At 43.0% G+C, this 16,793-nt stretch overlaps 1 protein-coding gene across 1 annotated transcript in view; it reads left to right on the plus strand.

Moving 5' to 3' along the window:
• KMO (kynurenine 3-monooxygenase) overlaps positions 1-16,793 on the plus strand; it is a 46,969-nt gene that overhangs the window by 23,403 nt on the left and 6,773 nt on the right. Inside the window, 7 exon segments of the mRNA XM_047703886.1 lie at positions 2,798-2,846; positions 6,920-7,007; positions 7,955-8,120; positions 10,297-10,368; positions 11,178-11,299; positions 12,778-12,925; positions 14,744-14,801. Coding sequence (XP_047559842.1) covers positions 2,798-2,846; positions 6,920-7,007; positions 7,955-8,120; positions 10,297-10,368; positions 11,178-11,299; positions 12,778-12,925; positions 14,744-14,801 — 703 coding nt within the window.

The raw sequence follows: 16,793 nt of genomic DNA on the forward strand, positions 1-16,793 counted from the left end.
GGTCGAACACGGAACATCCTTTAAGAAGAACATAAAATTGGTTTTGAATTGCTCAATTCCACAGCCTGTCGAAATGCAAAGCCCTCCCGGTGACCCCAGGATTTCTGCAAATCCTCAGGGAGCTCACCCTCCGTTGGCCTCCCCACTTCTCTGAGCTTCCCTCCTCCACCTGTTTTGTCTGCCCTTTCTCCCTGGCCGGGTCCAGACTCTTCCAGTCTTGCTGGATCCTGACAGGTCTCTCCCAAATTGCTCTGGGAACTATCAAAATATTCCCTGATATACAGAGCAGGTCAGAAATCTCCCATTTTTTTTTAATGATGCAGAAAAATGTATTTTATTTTATTTTATTCCAGTGTATTAACATAAAGCATTATATCAGTTTCAGTTGTACAATACAGTTATTTGGCAATTCCCTGTAATCCCCTGTATAATCCCCTTCACCAATGTCACCCATCCCCCACCCACCCTAGCTCCCCAAGTCTTGCCCCTAACCTCCATGCGCCCCCTTACTAGAAAACATCCGCATTTGCAGGCTTTCGGAATATAGAGCAGAAGCATGTTTTTCTAATATTCTCGAAAGTCTGCTGCGACCACTCTTGTACAAATATCCCAGGGAGATTCTCAAACTTCTTTTAGGTTTTATTAATAATGTTTTTGATTACCAGGGCCACTTTATCCTTCCTCACTTGTTTGTTCTTTTTTTTTTCCTTCCCGTGACTACTGCTTAATTTTATTAAGGACCTTCGTGAAGGTTCATTTGAAACAACTTTGTCAGATGCAGTTGAATCACTAAGCGGCAACAGCAAGTAGTTTCAGTGTTGGATTAATAATGTCCCACGCATTGATAATTACTCCACTAGCTGGCTAGGAAGAATACACAGAATTGTACAAAACACACTGTGATGAGGAAGGACCGTTGACACATGACTCATAAAACTGGTTAAATTGTCATCATTTGAGCTGTTACTTGAAACATACGGCTGCCAGAAGGCGACCAGTGTTCTTTTTGTTCCTGTTTTTGTCTTGATAAATAAGTTCGATAAAGCTATCCATGATCGGAAATCTGGAGCGGGAATATGAGAATTACTTCTCTGTAGCCTTCATCAGAGATGAGGGTTTTCCCCCCAGTTTTATTGAGAGACAATTGCCCAAGTTCAAAGAGAACCGCACGATGGTTTGATTGGTATGTAAAGTAAACCTGGTTGTAATTGGTAGTAAATTGGTAGTAAAGACTAACCTGTTCTCATTCATATTTTTTCTTCATACGATCAACCTTTTAGAAGAGGCATTGGAGAAGTGAGGCGTGATGGGGGAGGCTCTAACTTTTGCTTATAACACAAGGCTGATCCCGGACCCTGGGGGGAATGGACAGGGACTCTCTGAACAGGACTGGTTCCCAGATGATACAGGTGTCAACCACGCCTCCTGACTGAGATGGAAAGACTATTTCCCCCACGTAAATGAGCCTTCCTAATTTAAATGTTTCCTAGCATACTCTGAATAACAAGCGTGGTTTCCACTGAAATGAGGGATTAATGACACAGAAGAGTGGAAACCAGAACAAAGAGGCAAAGAATGAAGAAGTACTCTTAATATTAATTTATAGCAAAGACACAGGAAGTTGTGGCTTCAGTCATTGTCTTTGTAGCATGACAGAGTTATTTTTACACCAACTCTAGATTTAGCTGTTAATATTAAATGTCTACTTCTGGATGAGCTGAAGATTTATAAAGTAGCATATTTGCATTAAATGATGTAATGTTTCTAAATTTGGGAGACACATGGTTTAAATTTGTAAAGACTAGACTCACCCTGAATTGCAAGTCCCCATTTCGACTTTTGTGGGCTCTGGGAGGGCACTTTTGTTTTTGTGGGTCTGTCTCGCTCTGAAACAATAAAATTAGCTTTGATGAGTGCATTGGTATAGAGATTAATCAGGCTGGATTTATTCTCATGTATTCATTATGTTTTTTTCTTCTGATTTTAGTATCAACTAAAATTAGAACATTTTCATGGACCCCTAAAAGTATGTTCCCTCTGTGCCTCAGGCACAGTCAGCCCTGCCGAATTGTCCCATAAAGTCAGAAAAAACAAACATGTGTCCCAGGCAGGGCTGATCCTACTTCTACCAGTACTTCCCTCCCCGCGTCTTTCATGTTGAAATGAGTGCCTCCAAAGTAGTCTCTTTAGGGGCCTCTGGGTGGCTCAGTTAAGCAATTTCCTTCCATTCAGGTCATGATTCCAGGGTCCTGGGGCTGAGCCCTTCATGGGCTCCCTGCTCAAGGGGGAGTCTGCTTCTCCCTCTGCCTCTGCTTCTCCCCTCCAGCTCATGCTCTCTCTCTCTCACTCACTCCCCTCACCTCAAATCAATTAAAAAAAAATCTTTAAAACAAAAACAAAGTAGTGTCTTTAGGAAATCGTATACTTATTCTAGTGATGCTGTCATTACTGAAGTGTTTCCAACAGCTCTATTTGGAGCCCTAAGATGAAAATAGAAGGTTTATGAAATGTTGTCAGCATAAAACTATCTTAGTGAAAATAACATGTTTTTGCTTATAAGATGAGGATTTGGTTTTTGTGGTGTCAAACCTGAAAAAGCCTGAGTTTAAACTTGAACATTGTTTTGTATGTATTTGGTTAAAGTGCTTATTTTTTTTTTAAAGGCTCCTTAGCTAAATGACTACAAAACTAAGCTGGCAACCCTCTGCTAGGTATTTCCTATTGCTGAGCGAATAAAGTGAAACGTTATCTGTCCATTCTCCAGAAGCAAACAGTATCTACTGTGTTTTTCTTGCAGTACATTCTTTCTGTAAGCAGAGCAGATCTAAACAAGGAACTTTTGACAGGTAAGTCCAACATTTTATTCAGCTATTGTCCTTTCAGTAAAGTACATGAGCCTAACTAAGCTTGTCCCATGATTTACTGGTATTTGCTTTTATGATTCCTTTTCCTGGGTTACCCATGGGTTATTTGCACAGGCTATGTACAGCCCAAAGCCCTTCTTGAAACAGAGTAGCGCTGGATCCTTCAGCGTCTCTCTCTCTCTCTCTCTCATCTTACGGCTGATCTAAATAAAAATCATTTGTCCACCACACATTAAAGTCCTGCTGTCTTCTCAGTACTAGAACGAGTGAGTGCTCACTCCCTGAAGACCTCGAGGACTGGAAGAAGAGCAGATACCCTCGAAGGACTTGCCCAGGGGCACAATCAGCCCCACACTACAGACACAGGAAAAGCAGTAGCTGGAGGCTGAATAGGGGGGTGGTCTTTAGGGTATGTCGATAATTCCCCGGGTGTAGCATCCAAGCGGTAGACTGAGCTAGAGCCCGGGGGTGGGGGGGCACCAGTGCTGAAGGTGGAGGCACATGCTTTTGTAGGAGACCAAGGAGATAGACGGCCGAGGAGGCTGAGAAAGAGGAAGTTGTGACATTCGCTCTGAGACTTTGATGTGTTACAGACCAAGCCATTCATGGACAAGCCGCTGAACTGCAAATTAAATCTGTAGCTTGGATAATTGGATTGATAATCCAATCACCTTCCAGGTAGCCCTGGATCACAACAGTTTTTTTTCTCTTCCTCAGCGTTTTTGCTAATCAGTTCCATTCCCCGCAGAGCATAACCCTTGAGTAATTCTACCATCAGTTCCTCTATGCAGTCCAGCAGCCTCTGAGTTTTGGAGAGCAGCGATGCTCCGTGATTTACCTGTGTTTTTCCACAGCCCCCGACCCAGCGTGAGTTTGCAGCGTGTCTGTTGAACGCTGAACTGGCAGGAGTCATCTGCGGAGCTCACTCCTGCTGACTCACCAGGGACTTCAGAAATAGGGCTTAGTATTCTTCCTAATTCCACTTCTTTACTTATATTTGTAAGACTATCATTTGGATGAGTAGATGTTGGGGGGGTTGGGGGGGTGTAGGTAGTTGCTAGATATACTCATACTGATCTCCAGAAGTCCCAAAACAGCTTTTTTAAAAGTAGCCTATAACAGACCTAAGACAATCCCTTTAGAGCATCCTCTGAATTTCTTAAGATAAAAATGAGAGCAAACATTCACTGAGGCCCCAGAAGTATGTTCATTGCTCTATATGCATTGATTTATAGACCCTCCCAACAGCTCTGTGAGGTGGGAGCTCTTTTCCCTCTGTTTTACAGGTGGTGAAGGAGGTTTCCAGAGCTCCCCCCACAACCCCCCAGCAGCCCACATGGTTAATAAGTGATAGAGTCCAGGCTGGAGCTTGGGCCCCTACTCCAAAGTCCATGCCCTTATCCACGAACGTCAGTGCCTCCCGCATGACACACGACACATCCTGCTGACAGCAGGAGCCACAGCCTGGGAAGAACTGACCTTGTGGACAGACCAGAAGCTCCCAGCCCTGGTTTTCCTTAGGAATGTGCTGCACACTGTGTAATTTCAGAAATGCCACAAACTCGTGAATGAAATGAACACGGCCTCTCTTCACTCCTAAACATCATTTGGCATATAAATTCTTTCATACGGCTTTCATTCCTTTACACAAACGTGTGAGCCACCGGCTCCAGGTGCAAACGTGGGCTCTGGACCGAACAGCACCCCGCCCCCCACTCCTAAGTCTCAAGAACGAAATCACTGCCCTGCACTCCATGTAGGATTGTTCCATGGTTCACTGTGTGTGTTGGTGGGGGCGGGTGTTAATAATTGTTAAGCAAAGCAAGCAGAAAAAGTCTTGTGGTCAAGAAAATGTGGTAAATTCTGCACGAAACAAGTTTTGTAAGTTTTCTTACAGTCTTTCTCTGATGGTCTGCATTGTGGATTTTCTAGAGCAGCACTGTCCAAGACCCAGCCACAGATGGCAGACTCATGTATAATTTAAACGTTTTTAGTAACCACATGTAAAAACCAAAAAAGAACCAAGTTAACTTTAACAATATATTTTAACCTAATATATCCAAAGTATTATCATTTCAATGTGTAATCAACAGAACACAGTTATTCATGAGACATTTTTTTTGAGGGGGGGGAATATTGAGTTGCCCAAACCCCCTGTGTGCAATTCATCTCCATTCAGACTAGCCACGTGTGGCTGAGGACCAGGACAGCACAGCTCAGGGGTCAGACTGTTAGCATCTTGCTAATGACTTTGACCACAAAATGGTTTTTATTAGGAAGCATATTCCAGGACTATTGTTCTGTGGAAACTTCTTGAGCTGTCTTAGTATACATTTAAGTAAAAAATAGATTTTTTTTTTTTTTTTAGATTTTATTTATTTGACAGAGAGAGAGCATGAGCAGGGGTAGGGGCAGCAGGTAGAGGGAGAAGCTGGCTTCCTGAGGAGCAGACAGTCAATGCAGGGCTCGATCCCAGGTTTGTGGGAGCAGGACCTGAGCCAAAGGCAGACACTTAACTGACTGAGCCACCCAGGTGACCCCCCTCAAAATTAGATTTAATTTTTTAAAAGCTTGATTTCACAAACATATTTTGAGTTTATAAAACGTATCCATTGGGCGCCTGGGTGGCTCAGTGGGTTAAGCTTCTGCCTTCGGCTCAGGTCATGATCTCAGGGTCCTGGGATCGAGGCCCGCATTGGGCTCTCTGCTCAGTGGGGAGCCTGCTTTCTCCTCTCTCTCTATGCCTGCCTCTCTGCATACTTGTGATCTCTCTCTCTCTGTTTCAAATAAATAAATAAAATCTTTAAAAAAACAAAACAACAACAACAAAAAAAGTATCCATCATGGTTCCGATAAACTCTGTTTTCTCCAAAGTTATTTTCCAAAAGATTTCTTAAACATAGATAAATAGATCTGATGTGTAGCTTTAACAACAATAAATAGCCTATAATTATAGATCTCCTAACCATGAGAATTAATAGGGACAAAAATAACATGTTACTGTTATGACAAGAATATGATGAATTCACAACTTTCTACCGATTGTTAGCAGGCAAAATTCAAAAAGCACCAAAATAATTTGATTCTATTTATTGAGAAATTTTAAATCTTCTTACTCAGTGTTTTCCCCTAAGTGTTCCGGTGTTTCATTACAAAAAGAATTAGTGTCAAAAATTTATATTTGTGGGGTGCCTGTGGGGCTCAATCATTAACCATCTGCCTTGGGCTCAGGTCATGATCCCAGTGTCCTGGGATGGAGCCCCATATCGGGAAGCCTGCTTCTCCCTCTCTAGCTCCCCCTGCTTGTGTTCCCTCTCTAGCTATCTCTCACTGTCATAAATAAATAAAATCTTTTAAAAAAAATCTGTATTTGTGACAACGTGACTCCAAAGTTCGGAGACTTACTAAAAAGAGATAAAGAATCAGGCATAGCTTGAGAAAAGGAGTTTCGCTGCGTATTTCTTTCTCTCTTTTTTAATGAGAGAATGTTTTTAAAAAAGATTTTATTTATTGATTTGACAGAGAGAGAGAGAGAGAGAGCACAAGCAGGCAGAGAGGTAGGCAGAGAGAGAAGCAGGCTCCTCGCTGAGCAGGGAGCTGGATGCAGGACTCGATCCCAGGACTCTGGGATCATGACCTGAGCCAAAAGCAGACGCTTCACCAACTGAGCCACCCAGACGCCCCTAGCTAAGTATTTCTAATCACAAGTAAGGTCTTAGGTCAGAGGCAACTTTTAAAATACGTGCCGCCTCTTTCTTTTCCAGGGTAACAGCCATCATAGCAATGTGAAAATTTGCATATTGGAATTGGTTGGTTTGTTTTGTTTTTTTTTTTTGATGAGGATAGTTGATTCGTATTCATCACTTTTATTACCAGATGATCCTGGAACATTCGCGAAATAGCTGTCAAAAGGCCGTTTTAACCGATTCATTTTTACCTTCTTGAGAATAAACATCTCTGTCCTGCTGTTCTCGGAAAACGATGACTATTTCAATTTGATTAAGTGACATGAGAATTGGAATTTCATTTCTATTTGGTTTTCTTTGTCTCCTCAGCCGTTGAGAAATACCCCAACGCGAAGGTGCACTTTGGCCACAGGCTGTTGAAGTGTAATCCTGAGGAGGGCGAGATCACGGTGCTCGGGTAATCCCTCCGGGAGGGGGGGTTGCTGACTGCGGAGGTGAAGGCTTGGAGTGGAGAACTGGACCTGTACACTTTGTTCTCTGGCTTCTTTGGAAGAGTTAAATGATTACTAAAAGGGATTCAAAGAATCAGATCGAAAACCAGCCCGGGCTGCCTTCTGAACACCAACACGAGTGGTTCTTCTTGATTCTTGTGCTGGTTCAGCGTCCTGCCACGTCCCACACCAGCGCCCCCCGCCCCGCCACACAAAGGCTCTCTGTCCTTGAAACAGATGAGCCCCCGCGGCCCGGCGTTTTCTCTCTTCTTTTGGAAACGATTTGGCTGCCTCTTTGGCTGCCTGCGTTTCCTCTGAAGCTCCTAGCCCCGTGTCCCAATCTTGGCATGTGCCATGGATTCCCAGTCTGTTCGCAACCACTTAGAGGGTCCCTTCGCTAAAACGAGCCTCTCTAGTCCGTTCCTCTGTCTTCACTTTCATCACTCTCCGTCCTTATTTCGACCCTAATCCGTGCTCTTTTCCTCTTTGGCACCTTTACAGATACCTCTTGCCGTGATCTCAAATGCATCTTAAAACTTAACCATCTTGGGGCACCTGGGTGGCTCAGTGGTTAAGTGTCTGCCTTTGTACAGCAGAGCAGTGGCCCCCCTGAGCTGCTGCTTTTTATACCTGAGTAGATGAACATCACCATTTTTACCACTAGACAGTTTCTTTTTTTTTTAAGATTTTATTTATTATGTATTTGACAGACAGAGATCACAAGTAGGCAGAGAGGCAGAGAGAGAGAGAGAGAGAGAGGTTAAGCAGGCTTCCTGCTGAGCAGAGAGTCTAATGCGGGGCTCGATCCCAGGACTCTGGGATTGTGACCTGAGCCGAAGGCAGAGGCTTTAACCCACTGAGCCACCCAGGCGCCCCTAGACGGTTTCTTTTAATGGTACATGTTGTTTTTCAGATCTGACGAAGTTCCCATAGATGTCACTTATGACCTCATTGTAGGATGTGATGGAGCCTATTCTACTGTCCGAAGCCACCTCATGAAGAAACCCCGCTTTGATTACAGTCAGCTGTACATTCCTCACGGGTACATGGAGCTCACGATCCCACCCAGGAACGGGGATGTAAGTCCTTACCCTTCTTTGGCTCCTTCCCACAGCCCTCCCACCCCGGGACCAGGGAAGACACAGAACCCAGTGCACTTGTTCTTGGCGGAACATGTGCATGAATTCTGAGGTCTGTCATAGTCCTCGTAAGGCATAACAAGTTGGGTGTGCAAATATCCCCTTAATAATATCACTTCTCTCCCTTGCCTACGTTTTCCTGAGTGGGCAGGAAAGAAGAGGCATCACCAGTACCCTACTGAAAATGCACAGGGAATTTGTCTGATATAATCATGTCATTTTTCTATTTTTTCTTGGTGTGTGTGTGATGTGTATGTATATACATGTATGTGGGGGGGGGGTGTCTGTGTGTGTGTGATTGAATTTTGTCTAGTATCGAGAACCCACATAAGTTATATGAATTTCTAAAGACAGGACAGAAAGCATTTTTAAGATAATTTCTACCTTAAATGGGTTTGGAATCTTTCTGTATACCAACAATCCAGGCCTCTTATACTCATGATTGTTTCAAATAATAGTCATTCGATAAAGCAAATAGCAAGTCATTACAAAGAGATTTCCATGCATTTTCCTTATTTCTGGGTTCCCAAGTTTGGCTCTCTTTGGCCTGAGGCAAGTACAGCCTAGGTATGTTTAATATTGTCCTAAGCAAATAAATGTAGGAACTTACTAAGGGAAATTAAAGTATTAACAAAACCAGTAAGGATCTTGGCTTATAGGTAAATATAAGTAAATAGCATTTGTTAAAATTTTATTTGCATAGACAACATCCGTTTTTAATGTGATCTCTCCTATTTGAAATTCAGACGTCTATAAAATTAGTCAATCTGTGACGGTGCTATTAACATACCGGCTATGCGCCAAACTGTATCAGCCAGGCAGATCCGTATTAACATTGAATCACTGTTTATTTCTTCCTCCCGGTCGCAAAAGTATTTAGTAACTCTGAAGTGCTAATTTTACGGTTTTCAAGGGAGCTTTGTTCTCATGGCTCAGGATCTGATAATTCTGGGTAATAGGATACTAGGATTCTGTTGAAAAATTGCCCCAGACTTGAGTGGACTCATGCCTCCTAACGTAGATTTAAGATCAGCATTTACTTTTTGTAGGGGCTCATATTTCATAGTAAGGATTCGTGGTTTACAAAAAGTCTCTGCTCTTAAAAAAAACAAACAAAAAAACCACTGTTTTGACATGGCCATGGGATTCAGACCTGGGAGTATTTTAATATGGTCCCAAAACTATCCTAGGAAACTCCCATATTGGGGAGGGGTGCTTAAAGAATTGGGTGGGAGGCTCATCTCAAAGCATAGCAGGCACCTGTTTTGCTCACATTTCCTATTTGGAGAGACTTGTGGTGAGGGCCCAATGGGGATTCCTGGAGCCTACTCTTCGATAAAGATATCTATTGAGAGCATGACTTGATAATGAAGAAGCTGAAATTTTAAAGGATTATTTCCCAGAGTCGTGAAATATGCATGAACATCAAAATGTTATTCTTGGTGTCACAATTTCAAGTAACATGTACTTGAAATGGTTGGAAACAGATTACGTGTTTTTATGTGTATCATACCATGGGGAACCTCCAGGATTAGGTTTGGCTGGGTCTTTGGGTTCGTTGATCTGCCCAAGCAATCAATACTGACTCAGACCACTATTGAGTTGTCTTGTGGGGTCTCTAAAAAGAAAAGACTTCCTTCTGTTATTTATGTTGTAGGAAGCAAGTGGTAAGAAGCTTGTTGGTAAAATTTTATTTTGCCCATGAAATTTAAACTTAGGTCCTTTCTGTTCATACAAATAAGTCCCCAAGTAAGGTGAAAAATAAAGTATAAAATATCACACACACACACACACACATATATGTGAACATAGAAATATATAGTTTACGTGTGTGTGTGTAATGTGTATGTATATACATGTATGTGGGGGGGGTGTCTGTGTGTGTGTGATTGAATTTTGTCTAGTATCGAGAACCCACATAAGTTATATGAATTTCTAAAGACAGGACAGAAAGCATTTTTAAGATAATTTCTACCTTAAATAGCAGTAGGTGTGCATATCACCAGGTGTGTGATACTCTTTGAATCGCTACAGAAACAGTCAAGCAGAGTCAGTTTTCTAGATCTGCTGCCTTAGAGCTCTAATCCAACACAAATACAATTTCTTCCCTTTACAGTACGCCATGGAACCTAATTATCTGCATATTTGGCCCCGAAATACCTTTATGATGATTGCGCTTCCTAACATGGTAATATAGAGTTTATCAATGTAATTTTGCATCTGTCACTAAAGTTTGTCATGACTCTGTGTCTGGTGTGTGCCCAATTACTTTCACACTCAGCATGTGTATACCTGGCATCGTCGTTCAGTCTGTTTAGTGATTAGATCATTGAAACTTTGGGATTCCTGAGGAAAAATCAGAAGGAATTCCAGTCACTTATAGTGGAGACGAGATGGAACACATGTAGGTGACAAGTGGCAGTTTCTGTGTGGTGGTGCCTGTCCTGTAATGGCCTTCGGATGAAGCCAGAGAGATTCGGGCTCTACACGAGACAGTCCTTCCAGTCTGTGAGGTGTCTGGGACGTTGGGATATATATTGTCAAAAAGGGGCGTGGCTGTTCTTCCATTAGACCCAAGAGAGTTTTTTTGCTCTCTAGACCTAAATATGTACTCCTCTGGTTGGTCTTCTAAGTGCCTTGGCAGCCGGGCTGGGGTCCTATGACTCTTACTGTTACCTGACGAGGAGCCAGAGACAGGAAAACGAGGCAAAATTCGATCCAACCAGCTGATTATTTATCCAAGGATCATAGTGTTTGCAATTAGTAATCTAAGAAGGGTCGTGTTTGCTTGGTGAAATGGCTGAGATTTACCGTGTAGAAATTCTGGTAAGTGGGAAGCTGGGGAGCACCTGGGACTTGGTGGGGCTTTTCTCCAGGAGTGAGGGGAGAAAGCCAGGCTCTGTTTCCCACCAGCCTGGACATTTCTGCCGGGTGCTCCTCAGCCACAGCAAGAACCCGAGACTACATTCTCTCACCCTCTTCCTCCTCTTCTCGCAGAATAAATCTTTCACGTGTACTTTGTTCATGCCCTTTGAAGAGTTTGAAAAACTTGTAACCAACAGTGATGTGCTGGATTTCTTCCAGAAGTACTTTGCAGATTCCATCCCTCTAATCGGAGAGTAAGTTTCGAGATGTGCAAGTATGCCTTTCTCTCCACTGGTCTGAGTTAATCAAAATTCAAATAAAGGCCAAGCATCTTACTTCCATTTTGATCACATGTGGCTGGTCCTGGACAGGAAGCCTCCCTTAGAGCAAAGGTCCAAAGCAGATGTTGTGCTGTGAGCAAGGATTCAGAAAGCCCCATGCTAGGGCCAGTTTCCCTGGGAAACACAAGTCACCCATTAGACACCCATGTCCCCAGGCCTTTGTGCCTCTGGTGAGGGCTCTCAGGCCCTTGGAGTTGGTGTGCTGCAAAGCGGGGCTGTGCTTCCCTCTGCTGGTGGACACACAGGTCCAAGGCCCAGCAGGTGCAAGCATAGGTTCTCACTTACCAGCTGGGTTCACTTTCCTAGCTCGCAGGGCCCTCAAGGAAACATGGCCGTGCATAGCAATACCCGCCCCAAAGGGTTGAGAGGACTGGACGAGTTCATGCCTACAGATCATTCTGCGCAGAGCCCCCCAGCTTGTAGCTAGCTTGTGAGCTGTCTGGTTTATGACCTATGACTCCTCTGCCCCCTGTCATCGCCTTCCTCCCCAGGGGCTTGTCATTGGGTCTCACTAAGTCCCTCTGCCCCATGGTCCCTCCCTAGAATCCAGCTCCCTCTCTGCCTCCAGCAGTGTTTTCCTGGAGGCAGCCCAATGTTGCTGAATGTGAGATTAATGCTGCTCTGCCCTTCCCTCCCCGAGTCTCAGATTTCTCATCTTTACAGTGGGCATCAGGAGATCTACCTGCCGGGCGAGGAGTGGGTGGGGGTTGTGACTGTGACATGCACTAACTCTATAAAAGGGGTGGCCCACTGCCAGCCCATAGCAGGTCTCTTTGAAATGGTCAATTTCCATCCTTAACAGCAGACCAGTGTGCCCTGGTCTCTCTTTCTCTGATCTTGAGATATCTCTGCCTGCCACAATTTACCCTTTATGTTTTGTGGTTATTTCTTGCCTCTCCAACCAGACTTAAAACTCATGAGGGTATATACTGTTTCCCTACTTACAGCTGCCACAAAACCACTGTAGATGCTGGCACTCACTGGTTTCCAAATCTATAGCAAGTCGTGTTCATTTTCATTTTGGTTTGTGTGGCTTGAACCCGATGCACATCGTCCTCAGTTTTTCCATTAAAACCTAAAACACACCAGAACAGCTGAAAATTGCAGGAAAATTTCATGACACCTAACACAGGCGTATTTCGAGTTCTTGAAATGCGGACTTGTCCTGGTTGGATGTGATTAACACTGATGAGAACGAAACAGGTGATTAGGACAATGGAATTTCAGGAACTAGAAGAAACTTCAGTTTCTCCCTTTCCTGTTTACTTCCTGCCATTTTTGTCTTGTTTCTCAACAAAACCCTATGGTAATGAAGTCAGTACCTCCGAAAGAATGGTGCAGGTTTTAACACCCAGCCTAGGTGCTTACGTTCTGGTCGTTTCCTTCCAAAGGCAAGCCCTGCTACGAGATTTCTTCCTGCTGCCGGCACAGCCCATGATTTCCGTGAAGTGCTCTTCTTTTCACCTGAAGTCACACTGTGTGCTGATGGGGGACGCAGCTCACGCCATTGTGCCCTTTTTTGGGCAAGGAATGAATGCGGTAAGTCCTTTCTCCCCAAGTCAGTCGGTCTCAACTAAAAGTGTAAATAACAAGCATGCCTAGAACAGTCGCCACGTAATGCCTGAGCAAACAGTCAATCCCACAATCCTCTCCGCTGTCCACATCACTAACTAGACTCAGGGCTTGGGGTGCTTGATCCCAGGATTTCCCCTAGGAAAAAGCAATAGAGCATAAAGCGGTTTTCTGCGCAGTTAGAAAATATATGAATAGCTTGAAATTTGGGAACTTGACGGTCAGCAATTCAAGGCTTAATTTAAAAAAAATTTTTTGCGATTATACATAAATATATAAATGTTAGGCTCAAAAAAGAAAAAGAGCCCAAACTGTTGTTTTCTCTACTTTTTTTTTTTTTTTTTTTTTTAAGTATTATTTGTTTGACAGAGACAGACACAGCAAGAGAGGGAACACAAGCAGGGGGAGCGGGAGAGGGAGAAGCAGCCTTCCTGCAGGGCTCGGTCCCAGGACCCTGGGATCATGACCTGAGCCGAAGGCAGACGCTTAATGACTGAGCCACCCAGGGGCCCCTCTTCCTTTTCTTTCTGAAGGAAAGGAAAATACAACTGACAGAGTTGAACAAGACTATGAAATAGATTTGATGTTGAATACTGCTGCTTTCATGGAAGTTTTATTGTTCTGGCTAGAACATATATTTCTGAAAAGAAAGAGTGCTCAGATATGCAACATTAATTTCAAGGAATCCTAGATTAGTTATCTAGACCAACAGTTATTTTGTGTGTTTCTGATAACTGATAGCTTTATAATCACAGCCCTCCATTGTTTTGGTGATGGAGATCTATTCCGAGTGTAAATAGGCTGTAAATCTAAACACTTATATTTTCCACAAAGCAGTGGTAAACACTTTGCTTTATGAAAACCCAAGGACACACCAACTTTAGGAGAGTGGATAAGGGCCCCAGTCCTGGCAGTATAAGGCCCAGTTCAAATCCTGGCTCCAGGATTTATTAGAATATGTCCTTGCTCAACTGACTTAAACTTACCTTTACTTCCTTGTCTCTAAAATGGGTTTTCAGTTGTGCCTACAGCATAGAGGTTCTTGGGGAAATAAATGAATTAATTAAGTAAAGAGTTGACAAGTGTTATTATCAGCCTGTATGGTATTTTGCATTTCTAACGTCCTCTAACATTGATAGCCTGTATAGATGCCAAGTATGTTTATTTGTTTTAGATGTAATCCTATAATTGATGTGAAAAATGTTTTTTTAACTTTACATTTTTAAAATATTGTCTCTAAAGCCATAGTTTGAATTCCTAGAAAGCAGGAAACAGCTTTTGATTTTCTTCTGCCCTACTGCATTGTGTGGAGAACATTATTAGGGTTAATTTTGTGGAATTTGTGACATTGGAAATTTGCTTTCATTTTTGGCTTAAAGGAACTGAATTAATACGAGAGTTCTATCCTGCCATTAATTGCTCTAAATGTGAAGCTTAAAGACCAGAAGAGTTTAAATGACTCGAATACTCACGGTAGAGCAGTATCATTTCTGTTGCTTCTTAAAGAAGCCATGGAATCCATTAAAGTTGCAAGAATAATTTAAAATTTTGATCAAATTCTAAATCATTATGATCAACAGGCATTAGGCAAAGACAAACCATCAAAGAATGCCGTTGATGGTCTTTATAATCATAATTTAGTGCCAAATGTGACTAAGCAGTTGTTGTGTGTGGGTTGAAGGCAAACATCCTATGACTTACACTCACCAGCGGAAAGTCTGTTCAAAATTACTCAGAAGCTTTCATTATATCCAGTTTATTTTCCCCCATTCTTTCTTATTTCAGGGCTTTGAAGACTGCTTGGTATTTGATGAGTTAATGGACAAATTCAATAACGACTTCAGTAAGTAAAGTCCGTCAGACGGACATGGACTAGCCCTGCTGATTAATTGTGGACCCGATTCTGACCCCTGATGAGTGCAAACGCATGATGCGTATTCCCTGTCCAGGATTGTAAATTTTTCTATTAGCAGCCTACGCCACTGGTACCTGTGTCAGACAAAGAGGACCCAGAGAGGGAAATGTAGTTTCTTTTAAGGTTTGTACCTGGAGGTGTGTGTAGTGATCCCCACAAAGAAAGAAATTCCCAGGACCAACATTTGCCCAAAATGTGCTCCTTGCTCTCACTTTCCACCTGGGAAAACTGCTCCTGCGTCCCCTACCGCAGGCCCCAGAAACTCCTGTTAGAGCTCCGTTGTTTTCTTGCGCTGTGCCTTATCAGCGTTGCAGCTGCTGGTTCCATCGGCCTGTGGTTGAAACTGATTCCACCTACCACCCAATATACTGATTTGACAGATACTGGAGTTTAAGATTTTTTTTTTTTTTAAGATTTCATTTATTTATTTGACAGACAGAGATCACAAGTAGGCAGAGAAGCAGACAGAGGGTCGGGGGGTGGGGTGGGAAGCAGGGTCCCTGCTGAGCAGAGAGCCCGACTCGGAGCTCCATCCCAGGACCCTGAGATCATGACCTGAGCCGAAGGCAGAGGCTTTAACCCACTGAGCCACCCAGGCGCCCCTGGAGTTTAAGATTTGTATATGTCATGCTGAAATTAAAAGAAATGAAATGGATACCACTTCAGCTGTAAAAGAAGTGGCTGACAGTAGCCCGAGACCTGGATAACTTTTACTGCTTCTCCGCATCCATGGTCTCAAAGGCCACCTCTGAATTTAGACCCTGTTCAGGTGAGGGATATATCTAGAGAACTGGCTGTAGTAAGTCTACACCCAGATTCCTGTCCTGACTCACCAGCTTACTAGCTGTAAGACCTTGAGCAAGTCATTTCAGCTTTTTGAAGTCTTGGATTTTCTTTATTTCTTTTCCACCTATAAAGTGGGGACAATAATACTAACTTCAGAGAGATGTGAAAATTAAGTAAAATCATTTGTGTAAAGCTTTTCTATTGATTAGTTTCAGAGGTAGAATTTAGTGATTCATCAGTTGCATATAATACCCACTGCTCATTATGTCACGTCCCTCCTTAACGTCCAGATGAGATCGGGCGCGTTCAGGGTGGTATGGCCGTAGACCTTAATGTCCAACCCCCAGTTACCTCACCGCCTCCACCTCCCCTCCAGCAACAATCACTTTGTTTCCTATAGTTCAGAGTCTCTTAGGGTTTGTCTCCCTTTCTGATTTCATCTTATTTTATTTTTCCCTCCCTTCCTCTATGATCCTCTATTTTGTTTCGTAAGTTCCACACATAAGTGAAATCATATGATGATTGTCTTTCTCTGATTGACTTATTTCTCTTAGCATAATACTTTCTAGTGTCCATTGATAGACGAATGGATAAAGAAGATGTGGCATATATCTATAGTGGAATACTATGCAGCCATCAAAAATGAAATCTTACCATTTGCAATGATGTGGATGGAACTACAAGGCATTATGCTAAGTGAAATAAGTCAATCAGAGAAAGACAATTATCATACGATCTCTCTGATATGAATTTGAGAGGTAGGGCAGAGGTTGTGGGGGGAAAGGGAGGGAAAATGAAACAAGATGGGACTGCAGAGGGAGATAAAACATAAGAGACTCTTAATCTCAGGAAACAAACTGAGGATTGCTGGAGGGGAGGGGAAGGGATGGCGTGGCTGGGTGATGGACACTGGGGAGGGTACGTGCTATGGAGAGTGCTGTGAATTGTGTAAGACTGATGGTTCACAGACCTGTACCCCTGAAGCAAATAATACATTATATGTTAATTAAAATAAATAAATTTAGTTTAATATTTTTTAAGAAGTCTGGCATGAAGTGAGTTCATAGTAATTGTGTGTGATGGTGTTTTAGGAAGTCCTTGGACACTGGTATCTGGATCAGAAGAGCCTAGAGG

The sequence above is a fragment of the Lutra lutra genome, chromosome 15 (assembly GCF_902655055.1).
Source record: "Lutra lutra chromosome 15, mLutLut1.2, whole genome shotgun sequence".
Classification (NCBI taxonomy): domain Eukaryota; kingdom Metazoa; phylum Chordata; class Mammalia; order Carnivora; family Mustelidae; genus Lutra; species Lutra lutra.